At 44.8% G+C, this 1,447-nt stretch overlaps 1 protein-coding gene across 1 annotated transcript; it reads right to left on the reverse strand.

The window, feature by feature from the left end:
• Positions 1–341: 341 nt before the first annotated feature.
• Positions 342–886, reverse strand: LOC103587032 (transcription elongation factor B polypeptide 1-like). The gene is made up of 2 exons (XM_008568425.1): positions 833–886; positions 342–644 (listed from the first exon to the last, which is right to left on the reverse strand). Exons 1-2 carry the CDS (start codon positions 884–886, stop codon positions 342–344), a joined length of 357 nt encoding a protein of 118 aa, XP_008566647.1.
• Positions 887–1,447: the final 561 nt, after the last annotated feature.

Genomic DNA, 1,447 nt, shown 5'->3' on the forward strand with positions numbered 1-1,447 from the left:
TCTACATTCTCTGGGGCCGGCCCGTGGCTCACTTGGGAGAATGTGGTTTTGGTAACACCAACGCCATGGGTTCAGATCCCTATATAGGGATGGCTCGTGGCTCACTTGGGAGAGCGTGGTGCTGACAACACCAAGTCAAGGGTTAAGATACCCTCGCCAGTCATCTTTATTAAAAAAAAAAAAAAAGGTCTACATTCTCTGAGCCTTCCTTGACCTCTTCAGCCTCCCCAGAACCCTCGCCTTGTGGATGATACCATCAGTATTTAAGCATAGATTACCTTGTTAAATCACTTTTTAAAAAATATTGAAAAAAGTAAACAGTTGATTATAATTTATTTTATTTAACAATCTAGGAAGTTCACAGCCATCAGCAGTTCCAGAGCAATTTCAGGTGCAATTGGGAATTCAGGAATCTTGGTGGAGCTGTTAGTATAGCGAACCTTGTAGGTAAAATACATGCATACTTTTGATAGCACATGTGAAGAGATCTCTCTAAAATTGACCTCATTGGTTTCATTTTCAGCAAACTGACCTGGACCACTCAACATGGCTTTTATCATTCCTGATGTTAGCGCATGTTCTCTTTCTACAATAAATTCTTGACCATCAGAAGATATCAATTTGAGGGCCGGCCCGGTGGCGTGCTGGAGAGTGCGTCGCTTGGGAGTGCGGCGGTGCTCCCGCCGAGGGTTTGGATCCCATGTGGAGACCAGTTCCCACTCACTGGCTGAGCGTGGTGCGGGCGCAACACCGAGGGTTGCGATCCCATTGCCGGTCAGTAAAAAAAAGACCAAAAAAAGGAAAGAAAAAAAAAAGAAGATATCAATTTGACATATATGGCATCAGGGCCTTCACAGCCACCGTAGGTTTTCTCCTCTCCATCCATTATGTTGTATGAAGTTCTACTTTCCTTCCACAGGAACTTTAACAGTTTCCTGAAATTGTTAGTCCTGCAGCCAAGCACAGCTGCCGCAGCCCAGTCCCCGCATACCGTCACAGCCCCTACTCCAGGGCACTCTGCCCCCCACCCCCACAGCTGCCTGCCCCTGTACCTTGTTAAATCTCTTAAATTCATCTTAAATTCCAATTCCCTGGAAAAGCAGAATGGTACAGTGGGTGAGAGATTGCTCTGCCCCTTAGCCTTGAGCAAATTACTTCTCTCTGCTCTTGTTTAATCTGTAAACCAGTGAGGATAGTAAAACTACCCATGTCATAGGACTTTTTTTTTTTTTTTTTTTGGCGGCTGGCCGTTATGGAGATCTGAACCCTTGACTTTGGTGTTACCAACTGAGCTAAACCACCAACCCCACAGGATTTATATAAGGATAAAAAGTGCTTAGAACAATGCCTAGCACATCATTGATGCTCAGTCAATGTTGGCTGTTGGTACAGTGTCTCTTTTGCTCCTTCCACCAACCCATTTTCAGCACTTAGCCTTTACATTCAA

The sequence above is a fragment of the Galeopterus variegatus genome, unplaced genomic scaffold (genome assembly GCF_000696425.1).
Source record: "Galeopterus variegatus unplaced genomic scaffold, G_variegatus-3.0.2 Scaffold409, whole genome shotgun sequence".
Taxonomy (NCBI): domain Eukaryota; kingdom Metazoa; phylum Chordata; class Mammalia; order Dermoptera; family Cynocephalidae; genus Galeopterus; species Galeopterus variegatus.

Coding starts and splice junctions, on each gene's coding strand:
- LOC103587032 (XM_008568425.1), bottom strand. CDS start 886: ATGGATGGAGAGGAGAAAACCTACGGTGGCTGTGAAGGCCCTGATGCC. Junction 645..832: donor AAGGCCCTGATGCCATATAT/GTCAAATTGATA, acceptor CGCACTCTCCAG/CACGCCACCGGGCCGGCCCT.